Here is a 21,397-nt window from a genome sequence, read left to right as displayed (position 1 = left end):
TTCCTTTCATTTAATTTACAAGTGACACTAAAGATATATATATAGTAGGAGGGGTGTTGCCTTGAAGATACAATGGATAAAGTAAAAAAAAAAAAAAGCTGAATTTGTGGAATGCATACTATCTAAGAAAAGGACATGATACCTCCTATTTGATATAAATCCTTGTCTCTCACAATAAAGGCTTTGTGGTCCCCAGCCCATCTTTTCCTGTTGAATCCTGAAGTGAATTGTCTAAACATACGCCCAAGTGAAAGCTGGACAGATATTATGGGTTACAGTGATTCCAAGTGCGTTTAGTGGCATTTGAGGTCATAAGCAAATATAGCAGCAAATTTTAAACTCCAACTTTATTTCTTGGAAAATTAGTTTCATATAATTGGATTCTTTTTACACAGATACTTTTAGATACTGTTGTGGTAGGGTGTAGGAGTTTCTAGCAGAGTGAAAAAAACAAACGGCAGCGCAGCAGAAACTCGAGGCTAATGTCCAAGGCAATCCCTCAGGAGGCAAAGAAGTACTCGACATGACAGTTAGGTTCCATCACCAAGGTATATTATTTACAAGGATATTTACCATAACATGGTCAAACATACAGCAACACACATATACGGCATCCTGATTCCTATGCTCCCCTAACACCCAATTGAGCATTTGTCAGCAGCCTTGTTTTATGCACAAGGCAGGCCCACAATCAGGTGCACAGAGTTAGCAATCAGTAACAGCTGCTACTTGCTACTTGCTACAGACAGACTATTCAAACATAGTGCTTGTCACATTTCGTCCTGTGCACAGGACCTGAGTGATTTCCTGGGTTCAAACCTCAACAGATACATACATTTTAGTTGCCACACCTTTGATATGGATACACGCCTTAAAAGAGATGCTTAGTGTCTTTTCTTTTTCATTTTTAAAATGAAAAATGGTGAGGGTGAGTATCATGACTTGTTGGGAAACTGCTTCTTCATTTTGTTTTATCATGCACTTATTTCTGTGGAGAAACAAAATAGAATTGCTACATGTGAATGTGTTTCAGTGCAATTCAAACTTAGATCAATTTTCAAGTCTCATAATGTGTTTGAGAAGAAGAGATTTTTGGTTGAATTAAAGAACAAAGTTGGGGACACTTTGAAAAAGCAACCAATAAGGAAAAGGTGCTTTGTAGAAATAAAAGGGGCTTACCACACTTGCTCATGAAACCGAGATTGTTATATAGGAGAAATAAAGGGATGTGGTGACCTAAGCATTAGTGATCTATAGTCAGCCTTATGCTGGTGTTCTGCAAGCAGAAGAAGTCCCATTTGCACACGGGGTTGTGCACCCCAAATATGTGCTATTGAGGGTCCCTTAACCCCCAGGAGCAAATTTATTGAGGCTGTAGGGCAGGGGTTCCAAAAATTACTGGGGCAGTGGTACCCTCATAGCCTCTTTTTCCAGACTCAACCAGATGTCACCATCTGGGATATTGTACAAACCTGCAAGATCTAAGATGGCAGTGTCCAAATCTCGTGAAATTTAGGCACCACCATCTTGGATCCCGCAAGATTTTGTGAGATCCAAGATGGTGGCACCTGGGAGAGCTAGTAGGAGGGGGCAACCAGGTACATCCAACAGCACCCCTTTGAGTGCACCGTGGGGGAGGGGGGAGGAGAGAGGACGAAACATTAACAGTAATTAAGCAGGTGCAATACAGTCCCTGCATATCTTGTTCCTTTTGACCTGTTGAGTTGGCAAATGGATGGACTGTCCATTATTTGCCAGGTTAATGGTAACAATTTTTATTTATGCATGACAGTGAAATACCTTGGTTAAAAAATCACATGACCTCTGTTTGGGATGTAGGAGCCTAACTATTTTTCCCCCCTTTTCCAAATAGGTGTAAGAGACTTGCCCTTCAGCCTTTAGCCTTCCTTTGGCGTCAGAACCAGGAAACTTTGCTCAAAGAAATGATCTCTTCAGACGTTCAAGCCATAATCATAAAAGTAGCAGCTTTTGGTAAGAATCCAAGATACGGTGTTAACTGTTCTTAACACTTGGATAACTGTACTTTGTTAACAAGCAGGCTGAGAAAAGTGTAGCTACGGGAATATAGCAGTTCCTTTTGTACTCCAGATGTAGTAAAAGAAAGAGAACCGGAGGAGGAGGTGGGGAAGAGTGGAAATATGAAAATGAAGAATTTCAGTTGTATGACTGTATGTCTAAACAATTAATGGAACTTGTCAAAGATAAATATTTGTCACACTCGATGGTGAAGCAGGGAGTCGCTCTTTTCATAGCCGTCATTAAGCGTAATCTGTGAGTGTGTCTTTCAATAAAGGTTCATACATAATGCAACAGTTGACAGTTCACTTATATATGAATGATACAAATGGATTGCCAGGCATTGGGCTATTATTGCTGTAAAGTGTAATCAGCTCTGACAAAAGGGTTTCAGCAAAAACTTTGCTAACAGCATGCAATATACAACTTTGCTGGGACCTAAAATGCCTTTCAGTGACAGAGTGGTGGCCCATCCCCTCCTGCTTTGATCACTGGATCCTTCTCTCCAGTGGTGGGCCTGGAGGAGGACAGGGGGCAAATGCCCTGAGCGATGCCCTGCGTGGCATTGCAGACTGCTTTAAAGCCATCTGAGGCTTCCGACGTAGTCTTAAACAGACGTGGGCTTCCCATTTCCTGGAAGTACTGTTTAAGACTGCACTGGAAGCTTCACAAGGCTTTCTGAGTCGTCGCTAACACTGCATGAGGCTCCGTTGCACTGGTAAGTACGGGGGGGCAATGTGGTGAAGGGAGGATCTTTGCCCTGGGGCACATCGAGGGGCAGGTCCGTTACTGCTTTTCTTCCTGCTCCTATTATCTCCTGCCTCTATCAGATGGTGTGTGTGGTTCTGTCTCTATCATACCTGAAAGGACCAGCAGCCTAGAAGTCCCAGGGAAAGTGCACATTAGACTGAAATGGCAATGGTTGGCCCATCCTTATGTACTGTATAGGCAACTCACACCCCAGTCTAGTTGGGCTGCCAACTGTTCCAGTCCAGTTGGGTGTAACACATGTTCCACTGGGGCAGACTGCTGCAAAGCAGCCATAAAGCACGCTAACTTCTGAAGCACTGTTGGGAAGGCTGGACTCATGCAGGCAGTTCAGTGAAGACTTGCCTGAGCAAGTAAGCCTGCACAGGGGGTGGAATGGGGTGGGGAGGGCAGGGGATAGGTGGAATTGGGGGTAGGCGGATTGGGAAGGAGATGGGGTGGAGAAAAGAACAAATTGGACCTGAGAGGAGGTGGGTTCAGTGGCACTGGTGTATCCTAAACCCTTTCCTGGGATAGATCCACCTTCAGGGATCAACGTGGACATGCACCAGCAATATTGCTGGTGAAGGTCCAAGTTGACCTATTGTTGTTGCTGGGACTTATCCCGGAGCAAGGGAACAAATGTTTACTTACCCCAAGGAAACTTACTGCAGCCAAAACCCCTCCATGCGTTGCTGTGGAGATTGTACCACTGCTACCGCATTGCCGCATGGGGCCTTTGTTAGGATTGGGCCATCAATCTTGCCCTTTACCAGTTGCAGTTGTGACTCCGTCTACATGTGGTGTGTCGCCTCACTTCTACAAGAGGAACTGCCATAGCGCCAATTTCTGATCTGCTCCATAGCCTCATTTCTGATCTGAGGAGAAGCAAGATTGTTCTCATGTCAGGCAAGCGGCAAGTTAATAATAATAATAATAATAATAATACCATAATTTACATACCACCTTTCTTGTCATTGCATTTCTCCTTTGACTTTCTTCAAGGCGATTTACATAGGCAGGCTTACTAAATCCCCGTAGGGATTTTTACAAAGACAAGTTCTATCCTCCAAGAACGCCTTCGTTCCAGGTGGAGTCCCTCGTGGTCTGGTCTCCCTCTGGCTACAGTCTCCTCTTCCACATAGCTAACGGCACTCCATTCCATTCTCACGCAGTGGGGGGGGGGGTTGTCATCCTTCGCTTCGCTCACCAGCTGGGATAATTCACCTCGTCAGTACTTTCTACAGCTCTCGGACACTTCTGGCTATTTCGAACTGCGTTCCCAGCTGTTCTTCGGGCTTCATAGGCAGCAGCTGTACCACTCAGCCAGACCTCCTGCCCGAGTTAGAATGCTAACCTTAAATTACTGTTTGCAGCAGCATCTGGTCTGGTGAAGACCAGAAGTGATTGTGAGGAGCTCCAGAAGGATCTCTCCAGACTGGCAGAATGGGCAGCAAAATGGCAGATGCGCTTCAATGTCAGTAAGTGTAAAGTCATGCACATTGGGGCCAAAAATCAAAACTTTAGATATAGGCTGATGGGTTCTGAGCTGTCTGTGACAGATCAGGAGAGAGATCTTGGGGTGGTGGTGGACAGGTCGATGAAAGTGTCGACCCAATGTGCGGCGGCAGTGAAGAAGGCCAATTCTATGCTTGGGATCATTAGGAAGGGTATTGAGAACAAAACGGCTAGTATTATAATGCCGTTGTACAAATCTATGGTAAGACCACACCTGGAGTATTGTGTCCAGTTCTGGTCACCGCATCTCAAAAAAGACATAGTGGAAATGGAAAAGGTGCAAAAGAGAGCGACTAAGATGATTACGGGGCTGGGGCACCTTCCTTATGAGGAAAGGCTACGGCGTTTGGGCCTCTTCAGCCTAGAAAAGAGACGCCTGAGGGGGGACATGATTGAGACATACAAAATTATGCAGGGGATGGACAGAGTGGATAGGGAGATGCTCTTTACACTCTCACATAATACCAGAACCAGGGGACATCCACTAAAATTGAGTGTTGGGCGGGTTAGGACAGACAAAAGAAAATATTTCTTTACTCAGCGTGTGATCGGTCTGTGGAACTCCTTGCCACAGGATGTGGTGCTGGCGTCTAGCCAAGACGCCTTTAAAAGGGGATTGGACAAGTTTCTGGAGGAAAAATCCATTATGGGGTACAAGCCATGATGTGTATGCACAACCTTTTGATTTTAGGAATGGGTTATGTCAGAATGCCAGATGCAAGGGAGGGCACCAGGATGAGGTCTCTTCTTATCTGGTGTGCTCCCTGGGGCATTTGGTGGGCCGCTGTGAGATACAGGACTAGATGGGCCTATGGCCTGATCCAGTGGGGCTGTTCTTATGTTCTTATTTTTAAAAAGTGTATTAAGCGTGCTTCATGGTAAAGCATAAAAAGATACTGTATGTGTGAAATGTTTAGGGATCTGGAACTTAACCACGGAGATTAGAATCAACACATTGCTTGACTTTCGTTGTCCGAATAGTGATGTTAACCTTGAACTGACTTCGTGTGGATGATGGGATGACCAGTCAGAAAGACAAAGGAAGCACATTTTTTGAAGTCAGGTTTATTGAATGGCGTGTGGCTTCTCTAGCCACACAAACCAATGAGAAACATATTAATAGACTAATATATCATTTTGAAATTATTGCCCTCTGAGCAGTATTTCACATAAAAGCATTAGATGAGGTTTTAGGTGTAAAATTTGACAAAAGGACCTTTTTCCTTTTGGGGTCAGTAGAGGTTTGTGGCCCATTAGACCAAGGAATGACCAGTGTAATAGGCAAGAATCTGTTCTACATGGGTGGATAAAAATATATATCTGATAAATTGTGTTGTATAATCTTGGCATGAATCAAGTCTTACCGTCTTCCTACGGGGCGAAGCATTTCTGTTAAGCATTGAATGCTTTCTGTTGCCTCCTCATTTTAAAGCCAGAGTTCATGTCTTGAGGGTAACATTGGTAAGAACGACCAGAGAAACTTCACTTTGCTATTATATATAAAATATATGATGTTGGAACTTGAATATCTATTAGAAGAAGTAATAAAATATTAATTCTTCTTCAGCTGTGTTGCTTGGCCAGAATCATTTTATTTTTACAGCACTTCTGGCGTGAACAGTAAAATGAGCCCATCTTCGGTTCATTCGGTGCTTTCTTAACATTTATACAAAGGAGGAGAAATAATTAAAAAAATCTGTCTTTAGTCTCAAATTACACGGTATTCTTAAAACTGAGCAGGACTTGATAACCACGTTCAAAAATTACCTGTGTCGCTCCTTACAGCAGGATTCTTGACTTTCATTAAGAGATATGTTTGAGATAAGTTAAGAGGTATGCATCACTTCAAATAGGCAAGGCGGTAGCTGCAGCTCCGGTTCAATAGGCAGGAAAATATTTTGTTGTGAAGCTTTGTAGATTCTTTTATTAGTTACCATGTATAATTTTCTCCCCTCCAGATTGTTGCTTTGTGATTATGAGTTGAATTCGTATTATAAGTCAGCCCGTGTTGTTTAAAAGCGAGGCTGCATTTCGATCTATAAACCAAAACCCATAAAAACAAAACCCCCTAAAAATTGGTGAGCCTTCAGTGGAACAGGAAATGACTGCAGGGGTGACATTGCTGGTGACCTGTGTCATCCCTTAAGCGAGATAAACTTGTCTTTGTACCTCAGCAGCTTAGAACAAGTTTGAATGGGTTTTCTGGGGCACAAAGAGCCTTTTGTGACATTCCTCTTTAAAGCACAAATGCCACAAATAGTTGTAGATAGTAATTAGATAGAGAACGGCTTTTTTTTTTTTTTTTTGCTACAGGTAAAAAGAAAGATCTTATCGGACTAAATTTCTCACCTGCCTAGAGCAGGCATAATTAGATGTAAGCAAATTTAATGGAGCTTGCATGCTCGGAGGCCACTCTACAGTGCTTTAATAATCGCTTGCTTTATTAAGGTAGGTTTAAGATATGAAGGCTGTTTAACGTATCGAGTGGCAAAGAAGCAAAGGGATGGGTTACCACTTTACCTTTTAGGTGAATAATCAAAGCTGCTTTTAAGCTAAATTGCAGTAAATGTATTTGGAATAACACATTTAAAAGTCTGAGGGGGGGACGCATTAGATGGCACATTGCGCAGATGTTAAAGGAGTAAACAAACGCGTAACTTGAGCTTGACATTCATCAACACTGGCGTGCTCCTATAGCCTCCTATAGTTCTTGTTTTCCATTACTGTCGTGACAACAGTAGGAAGGTACAAAGCTATAGACAGCACATAATTACACAACTAAATGCACATTAATTTTAGAACAATTTTCTAAATCCACCCTTACAAATTAATATTTGGTGGTGGGGAGTTTCGCTCCAGGAGGGTGATGTATTTCCTCCAGGCGTTTTGTAGACAGAAATTCAGTTGAACCTCTGCGTCTTTCTCACAACTTGGAAGTCATTTTCATGGAAGTCATATCTTGAACTGCTTTTTGGCCATGATTGGGTTTACATAGATGGACGCTTGTTCCTGGGTAGTTGGGTGCGGTTGGGCTTGTTAGCAGGATGCAATCAAAAAGTGCAGCAGTAGCATCTAGAGACAAACTAGGACCAGAAATTGGCCGCAAGTCTAATGCGAAAAGGAGGCTAGACTAAAGGGATATATGTGACGGGCAACCCAATCCTAACCTGCCTGGAGCAGGCCTGCTGACTGGCCTGCACTGCATCTAGATCAGGGTTGGGGCTGCCAGCAGATCGGCCTGGGGCAAGGGGAATTCATTCCCATTTCCCTGGGTAATGCCACGACAGCCCCAATGGGGCTACTTGGATCTGTGGCGCATATTTGAGCAGCCTGAAGCTACTCTGAGTTGCCCAGGGCTGGGCAAATGCCAGATCCTGGCCCCATCCCCTACTTGGCTGTGACCTGCCCATGGACCAACCTGCTGCCCAGCCTTCCCCATTCCCCTGGAATGCCTCCTTTCTGCCCTCCCCAAGCCCCTAGGCCAGGGGTCGGCAACCCATGGCTCTAGAGCCACATGCGGCTCTTTCAGCTGTCTGCTGCAGCTCCTCCGGGTGAAAGTGGCAAAGGGGGTAACAGGAGGCACCTGTGTTGGAAGGGCAGGCTGCTTCCCTCCGCCCCCTGAGCTCACTGCCCTCCTCTCCCTTCACCCCCACCTGCCCCGCATTGGTTTCCCTTTACAATTTTGTTTTTAAGTGTTTAAGGTTGCCTACCCCTGCCCTAGGCTGGCCTGACTCGGCCGGCACGACCTTACCTGTTGCACTGGTCCTTGGGGCTTGAGTCAGCCTTCCTCCTAACTTGGTGGTGCAGGGGACATGCACTGGCCTATTCTGGGGGCTGGATTGTGCTCTAAGTAGGTGAACAATGCAGATAGGTAGTCCGGAAAGAGGTTTTGCTCGGATAAAAGTCTGCCAGCTGTCTTAAGAAATATGTGTGATTGTCTAGTGAAAGCAAAATGAGCTTGTCAGACTACGCTGTGCCTCAATACAGTAAGTTCTCACTTAAAGTTTTTTGGTTGAGAACCACTGACCAACCTTAAAATGAAACAGTGTTGAACAAAACAACTTTAAGCGAAGATTTGCTCACAGCAACAACTGCACAGGCTCAAACTGGTGTTGATTGTTGACAAACATGAAGAGGCTTTAGAGTTTAAACCTGGTCGATCTTGGTGGGCCTTGGTCCAAAATAAATATACACCTCAGCCAGTAACAAATGTAGCTAATCTGTTGCTTAAGCAGATTTACATGCGAAATTATACTCTTGTGCAACTTTATTATTATTATTATTATTATTATTATTATTATTATTATTATTATTATTATTATTATTATTATTATTATTAACAGTATTTATATACCGCTTTTCAACTAAAAGTTCACAAAGCGGTTTACAGAGAAAAATCAAATAACTAAATGGCTCCCTGTCCCAAAAGGGCTCACAGTCTAAAAAGATGCAAATGAATACCAGCAGACAACCACGAGAACAGACAGTGCTGGGGTGAGGTGGGCCAGTTACTCTCCGCCTGCTAAAAAAGGAGCACCCACTTGAAAAAGTGCCTCTTACCCAATTGCAGCAACTGTTACCCTGCACATACCGGATCTCATCTGATCTTGGAAGCTAAGCAGGGTCAGGCCTGGTTAGTACTTGGATGGGAGACCGCCTGGGAATACTGGGTGCTGTAGGCTTATACCATAGTCTCTCGAGACTGAAGGTTGCCAACCATTTTTTTTCTTACCCAATTAGCAGGGGTTAACTTTATAGGACTTATCTCTTTAAAATACATCCAAAAGTGCACTGGTATACTGGGGGGGGGGGGAATGTCCATGGGTGCAAGTGCCGCTGCGATCTATTCCCCTCTCTGTGCTGATCCAATCATGGCCAGCCTATGAACTTTTCCCCACCACTCCAAGGGCTGAACAACCTCATCCCCTGCTTAAAAGAGAAGTAGAGGAGAAAGGCAGCCACCCCAATAATTGTGATAACATCATCACATCACCATAATTACTTCTGGCTGGGGGAGGGCAGCACTGAATTTCTTGCCCCAGGGTGGCATGATAGATCAGGTACAAAAGTGAAACAGCTCCGAGTTAAATTCATTTAAATCCTTCAGGAAAAAAGAGATACCCTTTAAAGGACAGTTCTATCTCATGGACACATTTAGCACTAGCTTCAGCAGTGTCAGTTTTTCATATGAAGTGCAAGGGAAAGAGCCTAATAAAAGATCGGCGTAAGCAGCGAAGAACAGATTTTGATACCTGCTTTTACCGAATACGTTTAGGTAGAAAGGTACTGGATAAATGATTTCTAAATGAGCTGCATCTCTATATATCCCTACTGTAGTGTTTTAAGTCTTGGCTAGAGTGGTCTGCTTGCTCTTCGGTTTATTCTAATAAATGACAACTGAGGGAAGTGACACCGGCATTAGCTTCCAACATATTGCAAGAGGGATGGTCAACCCAATATCCCATAGCTAGATCTCTGCCTTCTAGGTTTTAGGATCTGGTGTTGAACCCCCACCATTTCCCTAGGTAGATGTAGCAGGAAAGCTTGAAACATTTCGAACTCTTGGCCATTAAGCTTGTCCACATGATGCATTTTGTCATTGATTTTATGTATTACTCTTCTTCATCAGGCAGCAGACAAACAAAAGCCCTTAGCCAATCCACTTGAGACTGGCATGTGACAGTCCATTAGGCGCTTTAGCCCACATGAGTGATGGCCCAATCCTCTGCAAACGCTGTGTGCATGATCACAAAAGCGCTGTAAAGCACTTTGTGACAACGCAAGGCTCAGGAGTGTCAGCAGGAAGCCCAGTGCTTTCTTGCTGGAGCCAGCGCCATAGGCTGTTTTCTTTAGTAAAAAATTAAGCATGCTTTTGTACTGCTGAATTCTGAGATAATTATTATTGCATAATAAAGCTAAAGTACAATCTTTCAGCATTTCGAAGCATTTCATGTCGCCGTGTGTGCTTGCGGTAACGAAAATGTTTATCACAGCTTTAAAAACAGTACGTACCAAGGCAGTGCCCCCCCCCCCCACATACGGTATCCACGAGGGTTCCATTCCATAATGCATTTTGGGATGCTGGAAGGTCAAGGAACCTTGGCAAGAGCTGGAAGTGGGTCTTTCAAGTCTACAAATAGCAATAGAAGCTGAGAAACTGTGTGGTTTGTCTGCACAAAGGTAGGGAGGCTATTTTGGTGTACTTTTTTTTTCCTTTTTAAAGCCCTTTAAATTCAGACCTTGGTATCAACAGTGAATCAAATCTATGGATGCCAGACCCATGTGGGTCTACTCTGTGTGTGTGTGTGTGTGTGTGTGTGTGTGTGTGTGTGTGTGTGTGTTTCCTCATTCCTCTTTATCCCCTTTATCCTAACAGTGAGTGCTTTTGAAAAAAAAAAAATAGGAAGGCATTTTAAACCATAGCCTTTATATGCAGAAAGCTTCCTATCTTCAATAAAATTATTTGACTTGCATGTGTATCTGATGGTGCTTAACTCCTAGCTATCATTGTACTGTCTTGTTAAACTATGAGAGTGCCTGGCATGCGTTTTAGGAAAGGCTATCATGTTTCATCGCCCCCCTTTCCTCTGTCCCCTTAAGTCCCTTGTCTGCTGCTTCAACCAGCACATACTATGGTAATTACATTGGTAGGCTGATCTTTCGTAGTCTGTTCTTGCACTGTGGAATGTAAATGTATGTGACCTTTTTCCCCAGACGTATTTCCTCAATGCTGTTGTCACTTTAATTCATTTAATAACAGAGTTCACATTATTAACAACAAAAAGAGAAATCTTTGTCAGATGTGTTTGGAGAGAAAATGGTACTTCAGGAGCTTTCTTTCACCTTTGTGCTCTCATTTTCTTTCTCTGAGTGAGCACTATTAGCAGACCAGGGTAAGTATAGTCAATAATAATAATAATAATAATAATAATATTGTTGTTGTTGTTGTTGTTATTACCCTGCCTTTCTCCCCGAAGGGACTCAAGGCGGCTTACAAACAAGGTTAAAACAAGTTAAAAACATAATTTAAAAGCAGATAAAAACATAACATATCATAAAAACAGTAGTCAGATAAAAAATAATAATAATAAAAATTAAATACATCAGACATAACTATCATTGATAAGATGTATAAGAAAGTCTGAATAGCAGACATTGCAATACCTGCTGCAAGTAAAATAGAGGACAAAGAACTGAAGAAAATCACCAGGTATAAAGACCTACAAACAGAACTTGAAAGACTGTGGCACAAGAAAGCAAGAATAATCCCAATTGTCATAGGGGCCTTGGGTGCTATCCTGAAACAGCTGGAAAAACACTTGAACACCATTGGAATAAGCACAAGTACCATCAGTCAATTACAAAAGACTGCCTTATTAGGAACATGTATATACTACAATGATATTTGTAACACAAGAACATTTTTAAAAAATTGCTGCCTATCCTAGGTCCTTGAGAAGGACTCGATAAGTGGATATATACAAAATTTGGTCAAAAACAACATGACTGTGCGAAAATGGATAATAATAGATGTCCAGAGAAAAGAAAGAAGATGATGATAAGGCATGTGGAAAAAGAGTAACTGGACATGATCTGGAACAGAAAATGAGTTTTAGAAGTATGATCAAAGTTATAACACTTTGATTTAGCCAGTTCTATATCCTTCAGACTCTGCTGACCTTGGATTCAGTAGACCTGAAAAGAGGCAAAAAGATTATGGTGACTTCTGTATGTTGACATTTTTCTCTCGTGGACAAATGTCATATTCTGTCAAGCATTCTGCCCATGTCTACATCATAGTAGTATATAATATCTCTTAGAATATAATCCCATTCTCGCCCCTGCTATAGCATTCATGGGCACCAAAGCAGACAACGCTGTATGCTGTGGTGGTGGGGGGGATGACACCAATTGCGAGACTTGTGATAGGCAGGGGAAGATATTTCCTCTTAGCCCTTCATAAGCCCCTCAATTGCTCATGTATCTCCTCGGACCTGCGCCACCAACATAACTGGTGCAGGTTCAAGGAGAGAAAAGGGGCCTGTTGGGAGACTCCGAAGGGGATGGTATCACAGCACACGTTACTTGTGTTGAGATACATCCCCTCCTGCCTCTGGCTTACTTATTGTCTTCCCCTTGCTCTGCCAAAGAACACCCTCCTCCTGCCCACAAACTCCCCCCGTCAACCCAGTGAAACCTCTCCTGGCTTCTGCCTTGTGCTGAGTGCTGCTTGTCACCTCTGGCAGCAGCCCAGAATCATGTGGCAACACTCTCCAGTGGCATTTGTGAAGCCATAACGCATGTTCCGCTGCCCATAGGGTTGGGCTTTGTAGTAATGCATACACACGATTTGTAGTAATGCATGCATATAATAAAGCATTATATGTATACAAAGAGAGTGTGTGGTCCTAAAGTCTTTTGGCTTTATCTGGTGTGCTCCCTGGGGCATTTGGTGGGCTGCTGTGAGATACAGGAAGCTGGACTAGATGGGCCTATGGCCTGACCCAGTGGGGCTGTTCTTATGTTCTTAACTACAATTCCCAGGAAGCCTTGCAGGTCTCTTGTTATCTGGTGTGCTCCCTGGGGCATTTGGTGGGCCACTGTGAGATACAGGAAGCTGGACTAGATGGGCCTATGGCCTGATCCAGTGGGGCTGTTCTTATGTTCTTAAACTACAATTCCCAGGAAGCCTTGCAGGTCTCTTGTTATCTGATGAGCTCCCTGGGGCATTTGGTGGGCTGCTGTGAGATACAGGAAGCTGGACTAGATGGGCCTATGGCCTGATCCAGTGGGGCTGTTCTTATGTTCTTATGGCCTTCCAGGATACCTCTAGCCTCCTGTTATTTTCCTCCCTGTGACTGTTACTTGTGGAATCTTTTCAGTTGGATGAAAGCAGATGGGCTAGGGTGAGCAAGGCATCCTAGTAATTTTTTTTATAGTTTGCCTTCTTATATAAAGTCCTTGCTTTTGTTACATATGCAAATGTCAAGAGAACTTGGGAGTCTATATGTGCATCCTGTGGTTAACCATATTGTCTCCTTCTGCTTTGCCATTTGCTAGAACAGAACTTATTTTGTAGCAATGTCGTCAAGTGAGATCTATGATAAAGATATGAGCTGTGTACCCTGACTTAGTATTTCAGAAAACCTACACGTCAGGCCATGTTAATTAGGGTTTGCGTGTTGTAAGGAATAATGACACAGTGAATGAAGAGTTGCCCATGATGTGGCAACTCTGCTTTCATTCTCCCCCTTAAGGAGCATCAAGCACATTTTCATTCTTTTGAAAGTCCAACTCTGTCCCAGAGTTATTCCAAATACATCAGAGTTCGTCAAGTTTCTTTGCAGTATGGTGTGTTGGTGGAACAGAAGAATGTTGGTTGTATAAAATTGGAATGATTGATCTCTCTGATGTTTTTACGATAGCTTTGCTTATATATAGATTTACGAAGCGTATGTAGAACTTTGCAAGTGTTAGCTATATTTTGTCTAAATGAACATATGTCATGTGGCTGACCTCTTTTTCTCAAGTGAATACTTTTCTTTGTGTGTTTCAGTGTTTTTAATGCTTTGGAAATGAAATAATCAAGTACAGGTGGAGCCTATTTATCCGCGTTAGTTCTGTTCCATGACTCAGCGCGATTAACAAAAAGCGCGTTGTGCTAAATTCCATAGAGTTACGCAAATGCACTGCACTGCAGCCTGACACTTCCGGATGGAAGGAAACTAAGGCAGCTGTTATCAATCCCCTCCCCTCCACTATGTACTCAGCCCTCCCATTGCCAGCTGCCAGGCTTCTTTCACAGTTGGGATGCTGATCTTTTAAGAGTCCAGCCCTATGCATTTCTACTCAGAAGTAAGCCCCATTCCAGTCAATGGGGCTTACTCCCAGGAAAGTGTGAAGGCGATTGTAGGTTAAATCTCATACTTTGCTTGGTGGGAAGGCTTGCTTGTGTCAGTGATTGCCTGCACCATCTCAGTGGGGGGGGGGGGGAAATCTGGCAAACAATTCCTGGGTTTTTTAAAGCAATCCCCTCTGTTGCTACCACACCTACCCCTGTGTGAGTGAGAGAGAGAGAGAGAGAGAGAGAGAGAGAGAGAGTGCTCCACCTTGCTGCCCGTGTTCTGGCTACAGAGATTTTTGGGCCCCCCCTTCCCCTCTTCAGCCTCTTTGTTGGCTCAGGGGCTCCAGGAGTGTTACTGTTTCTTTGCAAGGGGAACCTCTTCCAGGGCTCCATGGCTATTTCCCTGCCTGAGTGAGGCAGAGCCTTTTTACAGTGTTTTGGGCTGCCTGGCAATGGATCGAGATGCCAGTGCAGGGCAAAGGAGGCAAAGGTGTGTGTGACTTTTGGTTCCCCCACCCCATTCGCAGATAAAAAATCCGTGGATAAATAGGCCGCACCTGTATGAGATTTGATTTCCATCCTATCCGTTTTCTTTAACTAAATATAAGCCTGTACTGTATCCCTTCTCCAACTTCTCCTTCACAAACTTAGGGGCACAGTGCATGTCTCTCAAAGCTGGTGGTGGGTGGAGTACAGAAGATTAGGATTTTTGTACTCACTTTTTAAATATCAGAATTACGTTGTACAGATTGGACCTCAGTATCCGCAGGGGATCTGTTCCCAGACTCCCTGTGGACACCGAAACCTGCGGATAATGAAATCCATGGTTTGGCCCACTGGAAGAACATAAGAACAGACCCGTTGGATCAGGCCAATGGCCCATCTAGTCCAGCTTCCTGTATCTCACAGTGGCCCACCAAATGCTTCAGGGAACATACTAGATAACAGACACAACCTGCATCCTGGTGCCCTCCCCTGCATCTGGCAATCAGAAGCAGCCTATCTCTACCTTGCACATACCTACCATAACTTGTAACCCATTATGAACTTTTCCTCCAGAAATTTGTCCAATCCACTCTTAAAGGCATCTAGGAAGATGCCATCACTACTTCTTGTGGCAAGGAGTTCCACAGACTAATTATACGCTGGGTAAAGAAATATTTTCTTTTGTTTGTCCTAACAGACAATCCTAACAGACTGTCCTAACAGTCCGGAAGACTCTTCCGGCCCTATCTAGGAAGTACATGGAGGCCCTCCTGACTTGCGTTGGGTCAAATCCATGGATCCCTAACCCAAGGGCCAACCTGTAGTTAAAAATGTCTCCTAACCCAGCATTTAAGTCCACATTTCACTAGTTTTCCTTTCTGAGACTCATGTTAGAGTCAGATTTACTTGCGAACTGTGCACAGAGATGTCACAAATATCCTTGTAAAGTCATTTACCAGAGTTGCAGTAAAAGGGCAGTTTCTAGTTATAGCATAGCTCAGATACTTTCCCATTGATATCGTTGGTTTTTCACTGAATTGTTTCCCCCCATCACTAATGAAACATGTAGTGTGTGATGCAGATTAGAAACTGGCAAAGTGCCCTTCACTTTCATTTCTCAGTTCAACCATTCTTTAAACAGCCAGTCCAACACCTATTTTTCTTCTCTACCTGCCTATTCAGAGAGCCTCTGCCAAAGGATGTTTCCATTGGAGCCCTCTGATGTGTCTTCTCTGTCAAAGACGTTTTCTTGGAGAAGGAGTCAAATGTACCTTTCAGTCTTGCTTCTTTACTAACACAGTGCATGCAATGTTGGGAGGCAACCATCCTACTCACGGTGACGTAAGTCCTTGTCCTGCTAAAATCTGGATCGTCTCCACTAAATGGTCTTAAATGGCAAGTGTTTTCACTTCAAAGGGCTCTTTTCCTTTTGCATCCTGCAAGGATATTCTCTTCCGTCTAAAACATCACGACTTTTTGATGCCTTCTGTCAGAGTCCCTTTATCTGTCATATCAGCTTATCATCCACCCACAGAATTCTACATGGTGTTTTCACAACCCGTCACCAGACACATTTTGAAGGACCTCTGTGGTCTTTCTGTGTGTGTGTGTGTGTGTGTGTGTGTGTGTGTGTGTGTGTGTGTGTTTGCTCTCCACCTACACAGGACCTGAATTCTCCTATTGCAACTAATTTCTGCCCCCTATAGTTACTGAAAGAACATAGTTTTTCTTCTGTCCATATGAGATTCTTCTTTAAGGCTATTACCGAATTTCACTTTGATTTAAGTCAAATCATTGATTTCTGAATTGAAACTGTTTCTTAGTAGAGATGAGGCATGTTAGTTTCAGATAGATTGCAAATCCCTGCATTTGTCATGAGAAAACAGTGTTATCAAATGGGCAGTTGCTTTCTCTCAAACTGTGGGAATCGTGAATCCATGTGAATCGTGAATTGCAGGTGAATTTCCAGGTGAATCTTGAATTGCATGTATAAGTGCTGCTTATTCCACCTCTAGGATATATATCCTGAGCATCCTTTTGGAGATATACTGTGCCAGTTGTAAACACCTGCAGTGTAAATGCAGATTTTTCAGAAGCTGCACAAGTGGCTTGAATTATGAACTAAAGATACATTTGGTGTGGCACTTTTGCTGCCCCGTTGCTAATTGCGTCTTGAAAACTGCCAAGCCTTGTGCCGAAATAAATGGGTGAGTCTTTACGGTATTACAAGACTCTTGGTGGTTGCTGTTTTGTACTGGAGATAATTTCATTGTCCTCGGATGAGTAGCTGCTAATGTGTTTTGGAAACGGCCATTAAAAGGACACATTCACAATTGCTTACCTGTAGTTGAAGGGCTCTACAGTTGCATTGTGGAATCAAGATACTTACCCTCTCTCTCCTCTTTCCCACCCCATGCAAAATATGGGGTGAATTATTCAACCTCATAGTGCAGCACAATATCATAATTTTTGCTTCTTTCTGCTTTGTATCCATGAGTTTAAAGGGCCATCTGAAATAACAACTAAAATTACGACTATAATTTTCTTCCTTGAGCTTTGGGCTGGTCATTCTTTATGTCAGCGTCCCATATGATGTTCATGGGATTCGACCCATGATCCTACAGCATTCACACCTAACAAAGAACCAGGCCTCACTTTACATGTATGGTTTTGAATTTGTATGGTTTTGAATTTTCTACAGTTTGAACAATATATGAAAACATACCTTGTTTTTTGTTAATTGAATTCAAAGATCCCTAAAAAGATATGAATTTCAGAATTTTTGTTTTTTATATTGATAAATGCGTGGCTGATTTTTTCCCTGTTTTTCTCAAATTTACATTTTTATAAAACTGTCTCAGCTCTAAAAATATCTCGACTCATCTGCAGTTTCTGCAACTGCAGTAAATTCATTTGAAGTCTCCTTGAATTCTCTTTCCTGAAGTTGCAGCTGTGGCCAGTCCGTTTTCTTACCTCTGGTGTATTCTCTGGTGGTCCATGGGATGTGCTCTCTCAGCAAGGCATTGGAAATGATCAAAGGTGATAATTTTTTTTCTGAGACATCACGGACCATTTTGCAGGGTCTTGCAGACCACCTGTAGTCCATGGACCACAGGTTGGGAACCACTGTCGTAAGAGGTATACCATTCCAGTCAATGAACTCATCTGAAATTAGAGACATAGGGCACAATCCTAACCAGGTCTGCTCAGAAGTAAGTCCTATTTTGTTCAATAGGGCTTACTCAGGAAAGTGTGGTTAGGGTTGCAGCCTAAGAAATTTCTTTTTATACTCCTCCTGCTATTAGAACCTTCATGTGCTGATTTTATCACAGAGCTCTAGGCCAAGGAGGTTGTGGAGCAAATACAATTCATTTTAATTAGCACTGTTAAATTCATACTTTCCTTGATGCTTTTCCTATCATGTGCTCAGAATTCTTTCCAAGAAATAAAGTTTTGCTTGCTTTCCTGACAGTAGAGAGTAAATTGACTCATATAATTCAGTTGAGTAGCTGAAAAAAAAAAATGCACTGAAAATAATGGGGCATAACATGCTAGGGTTAACATTTATTCATGGATGATGCAATTAAATAAAATGGGCTTTAACTTCAAGGTCAGTCAGTAAAGTAATAAAACGGAATATTTTAATTGAATCATAATTGCTTCCCGTTGCTACATGCAAGTCAAGTAAAATAGATGTCAGCACTGCAAGTTATGATTCTTCCTCCTAATTAATTTCCCAATTCTGCATGGAGTTTCCCAAGGCCTGGACCTTGTTGTGGGTTTATCCAGCCATCCATATTGTCTTCTCCTCCTCCCTGCCCCAGCATATTTCCTAAAGGAAAAAAACAATGCAGTGTGAATAACTTCATTGTATTAGGAACTTTAATCTAGTTTTTTGTGTGTTTTACTTGCAAGATCCCGATTACATCATCATAATTAAGAGGAAAAAATGATTAAAAATTAAGCAACATTCTGTGATTATTCATCATTAAAATCCCCAATCCAAAGTACATTAATGATTTTAGTATGTCCAACCAGAAGAGACAAGCAAAGGAATAAGCAGACAAAGGGGGAAGGAGAATGGAGGCATAGAGAGTAGAGCCTCCATTTGCCTGAAGATAACATCCACAGGTCGTCAGTTCGAGGCCACCGGCACCGTGCAACCTTGAAGCAGCTGACAAGCTGAGCCAAGTTATTCCATCTGCTCTGAGCGTGGGAGGATGGAGGCCAGAATGTGAAACCAGATCAGAGTGAAACATCTGGACTGTTGTGGTTCTTGAAAGATAGAACCTTCTTTCAATTGTAAAAATCCCTACGGGGATTTAATCAGCCTGCCTATGTAAACCGCCTTGAATAAAGTCTGAGGAGAAATCTGATGACCAAGAAAGGCGGTATATAAATACCTGTATTATTATTTATTATTATTATAGGTGCCGTAACAGTCTGCAGTATTTGTACAATTAAAAAAAAGAATGGAGTTCAGAAGGTTTAATGCAGTTAACATGTTTATCAAAAACTGATACACCAGTTTCACATAACCATTTCCTATAAACTTTTGAAATGAATTTATGTACAGAGCCCATGGACCGTTTCATTATCATAAATGGGCACTGCCCTTTCTCCCTTTTAACTTGATGACATTTCGTTGAATGGAAAGCAGGCAGTGAGACAATGTGTTTTCCAGTGGGTGTACAGGGCAAAGGAAACCAACATGTTTTCTCCCAAGGTTGAGAAATCAGTTGTTCAAAGGGAATAAAAGAGTGAATTCTGGCTAAGAACATCTATGTTGGCCTTAATGTTATTTTTGATATACAGGAACTGACTTCCAAAGGAGAAGGTTTCTTGAAAGGAAAAAAAAAGAAAGAAAAGAAAAAAAAAGAAAGTCATTTCTGATGCCCAAGTTGTACTTTGTTCTCTAAAATATATTTTAACATCTTTTGGCAGGTTTAGACCCAGATAAGCATCTAGGAAAAACATTGGAAGAAGTGGAACCATATCTTTTAGAAGTAAGTATTATCTAAAGAATGCTTGAAATATTATATGCTTCAAAAAGTGAAAAACACCAAGGTTTTGTTTTTTGTTTTTTTTGAATGCAGTTAACTAACAACATTTATGCAGCTCTTAAAGTACTTACTTTCTGAAACAAAACATTGGACCAAAATTTTTCCAAGCTTGAAAAGAGAATGTTATGCAGTCAAAAGTCATTTCTCAAGGGCAACCTCATATTTTTGAGAAAAGTTAACTAACAAATATTATGTATTTACTGCAGGGAAGTAGTCTTGATGTAGAAAAAAAACAAACACATTTCCTCTTCATAACATATGGAGTGTCTTATAAGAACTGGGCAGTTCTTGCTGATCAGCTAGCTGTGCTTTGTATTTTATAGTATGGAAATCCATCTCCATGTAAAGAAAATGTTAATTATCCTTGCCTCTCTCCCTATCTATCCCTTATGCCTGCAGGTGCCTATTGGAACACCTGTGTGATTTCTCTTTCCTTACTTTCTTCAACTGGTAGAAACTGTCTTCAACACCTTTCTGAAAACCCACCTTTTCATGAAGCCATTGTCGCAACACCTTAGACCAGGGATGTCAGACTGATTTAATATAGTGGGTCGCATAGTGTTTGCGGTGTCTGCTGAGGGCCAGAAGTGACATTGTGAAGCAGAATGTGACATTTGCCACCCAGCAGCTGAGAGATGCTCTGCAAAGGGATGCTTTGGCAGAAGTGGCACTGTTGTAAGGGTGGTTCTGGTTAAGCCTAGTTATAACGGGCTGGATAAGGAGCTTCCAAGGCCTGTGGTCTTTCTGTTTGACATCCCTGCCTTAGACTGTTTTCCTGAATTTGACCAAGCTTAAGTACATGTAACTGAAACAATTGGACATCATCCCCTGCTTACTCCTGTCTTCATTTACTCCTCCATCAGGATCTCTAGATTGTAAGCTTTTGGGGGCAAGTACCTGTCCTTGCCCCCAATGGGCCTCCTCAGACCTGCACCACCTTGGTAGCTGGTGAAGAAAGTGGTGGGGAGGTTGAGAAAAGAGCGGATAGGGTTGCATAGACCTGTTGCACAGGTGTTTTGAGAAAGAGGATGTCTGGTGGTGGGGAGAGACAGCATTAGTTGAGAGGCTCCATGGGCGGAACAGCAGGCTGGGGGATTTTGCATGTATAGTTCCACTTTTGAATGTGTGAAAAGATGATGTGAGAAGCTGTTTTCAAGTACAGGTCATTTCTCACTGGATTGAGGCTTTTTACTCCAGTCTCTAGCTCTGTGAGTGGCTTGATGTGTTGGTGGGACTTTTTGTGTTCATATTTTATGCACTTTCAGTATTGGGTCAGCTGTTCACATGGGAAACGCTTTTGCCTGCAGGAATTCAGTGTATATTTATGCTTAGGTATGCCCAAAGTCGCTTGGATTGTGCTGAGAGTGAGTTGATGATGACAGCTCAGAAATTAGTACCTTTTACCATTTTCTGTGTCAGGTCAGCAGGGGAGGATAGCCCTTGCTTTCCCGATAGCAGAGTGGCACGGGAGCGTAGGGAGATAGCAAAAGAAGCGGGAAATCCCAAACAGAGCCAAGGAAGCAGACACAGGCTTGTTTGTTGCAGAAGCAGGTATTGGTAAAGGAGCAGGCAGAAGAGTAGTCAGTCAAAGAGTCCAGGAGTCAGGGATACAGCAAGACATAGTCACGATAAGTCAGTACACAAACTAGCAGCGCGACATGCAGAAACTCCACCACAGCAACCCACACCTGGAGTCTGTGCT

At 42.7% G+C, this 21,397-nt stretch overlaps 1 protein-coding gene and 1 pseudogene across 1 annotated transcript in view; both read left to right on the top strand.

Moving 5' to 3' along the window:
• Positions 1-21,397, top strand: part of DPH6 (diphthamine biosynthesis 6) — a 275,217-nt gene that overhangs the window by 71,439 nt on the left and 182,381 nt on the right. The window contains exons 5-6 of the mRNA XM_066634307.1: positions 1,874-1,992; positions 19,577-19,638. Coding sequence (XP_066490404.1) covers positions 1,874-1,992; positions 19,577-19,638 — 181 coding nt within the window. The remainder of the gene's footprint in view (positions 1-1,873; positions 1,993-19,576; positions 19,639-21,397) is intronic.
• LOC136637276 (5S ribosomal RNA) lies at positions 8,865-8,984 on the top strand (annotated as a pseudogene).

The sequence above is a fragment of the Tiliqua scincoides genome, chromosome 1, assembly GCF_035046505.1.
Source record: "Tiliqua scincoides isolate rTilSci1 chromosome 1, rTilSci1.hap2, whole genome shotgun sequence".
Classification (NCBI taxonomy): domain Eukaryota; kingdom Metazoa; phylum Chordata; class Lepidosauria; order Squamata; family Scincidae; genus Tiliqua; species Tiliqua scincoides.
This window is presented reverse-complemented; position numbering and strand designations above follow the sequence as displayed.